Here is a 1,645-nt window from a genome sequence, read left to right as displayed (position 1 = left end):
AGAGAGTTAGTGCATATGAGAGAGAGAGATAGAGAGAGAGAGAGAGAGTTAGTGCATACAGTGTGAGAGAGAGAGAGAGAGTTAGTGCATACAGTGGGGGAGAGAGAGAGAGAGAGAGTTAGTGCATACAGTGTGAGAGAGAGAGAGAGAGAGAGTTAGTGCATACAGTGGGGGAGAGAGAGAGAGAGAGAGAGTTAGTGCATACAGTGGGGGAGAGAGAGAGAGAGAGAGAGTTAGTGCATACAGTGGGGGAGAGAGAGAGAGAGAGAGAGTTAGTGCATACAGTGGGGGAGAGAGAGAGAGAGAGAGTTAGTGCATACAGTGTGAGAGAGAGAGAGAGAGAGTTAGTGCATACAGTGGGGAGAGAGAGAGAGAGAGAGAGTTAGTGCATACAGTGGGGGAGAGAGAGAGAGAGAGTTAGTGCATACAGTGGGGGAGAGAGAGAGAGAGAGAGAGTTAGTGCATACAGAGTGGGGAGAGAGAGAGAGAGAGAGAGTTAGTGCATACAGTGGGGGAGAGAGAGAGAGAGAGAGTTAGTGCATACAGTGGGGAGAGAGAGAGAGAGAGTTAGTGCATACAGTGGGGGAGAGAGAGAGGGGAATCTGTTCCAACAGGTGTGACCAGGAGGCCAGGCGCGATGAATCCCTCAAACGTCTCTTTAGTCCAGGTGATGAAGATTATTGTACCGTAGCCATTCAAATATATATATTTTTTTCTTCTAGCGTGCTGAGGAACATCATTCAATTACAAAATGTTATTTCCATATGGCCTAGGGAAAGTTCAATCAATATCTAGTGTGAACACACAAGCTACTCTCTCTCTCTCTCCCAAAGCCAGAAACCAGAGAAGTAAGAATCAAACTTGTGATGTCATCAAGTATATACAGTAAAGCCTGCACGCTGCTCCGTTGGCAATGAATGTGGGAGATTGTGAACGTTTTTTTTTCTTTTCTTTTTTACATCCAAATGAGCTTTATTCTATTGTAGTTGTCTCAGTTATGAAACAGAACATGTACCTATGAACTCAGAAGAACCTTCCCCTGGGTGCTCTGTGTCATCTATTAAATATTTCCCAATTCATTGTGGAGCAGCTTCAGACGAGAGATACAAGATACAAGACACTTTTTACTAGCTAGACTGTTTGAGTTTAATCACTCTATGGTTTTTGGATTTGGGAAGAGACAAGAGAGTTGCTCATTTTCACTAATATTCGTGTATAACGTTTCAGAAATTGGGCGTAGTCCCCCTTTAAGTGGTTTTCCCATAATCTGTCACCAGTCACCACAGCCATTCCAGAAGGACATAATATCACAAACCTCTGTCCATATGTCGCAGTAAAGTATTCTGATTGTGCTTTCCTCGCTGTGCTTTTGTTATCACTCCTGAGGAGCACTGTCAGTCCACCAAGTCAGTTTCACTTTCAATTGATTTGTTAGCGAGAGGGACAACGTACATTAATTAAGGAACATTTTATAAAAAATAGAATGTAAATGTACCAAATTGTAGCCAAAAGGCTAGTTCACATTGGCTGTCCCCCTGCCAGAAATAATGGGCTAGTACCGAGTACAAAAAAGATTAAAACACAAGTACAAACACATTAGCAATAACATACATAATTTAACCCTTATATACACACAGCAATATAC

At 42.6% G+C, this 1,645-nt stretch overlaps 1 protein-coding gene across 1 annotated transcript in view; it reads right to left on the bottom strand.

Moving 5' to 3' along the window:
- Positions 1-1,290, bottom strand: part of whrnb (whirlin b) — a gene marked incomplete at both ends in the record, with an annotated part of 126,376 nt that extends 125,086 nt beyond the window's left edge. Inside the window, one exon of the mRNA XM_084308149.1 lies at positions 1,282-1,290. Coding sequence (XP_084164275.1) covers positions 1,282-1,290 — 9 coding nt within the window. The remainder of the gene's footprint in view (positions 1-1,281) is intronic.
- Between the last annotated feature and the right edge of the window lie 355 nt (positions 1,291-1,645).

The sequence above is a fragment of the Notolepis coatsorum genome (genome assembly GCF_963971535.1).
Source record: "Notolepis coatsorum genome assembly, chromosome: 2".
Classification (NCBI taxonomy): domain Eukaryota; kingdom Metazoa; phylum Chordata; class Actinopteri; order Aulopiformes; family Paralepididae; genus Notolepis; species Notolepis coatsorum.
Note: the sequence above shows the minus strand (reverse complement) of the source record. Positions and strands in the feature narration are given on the sequence as shown.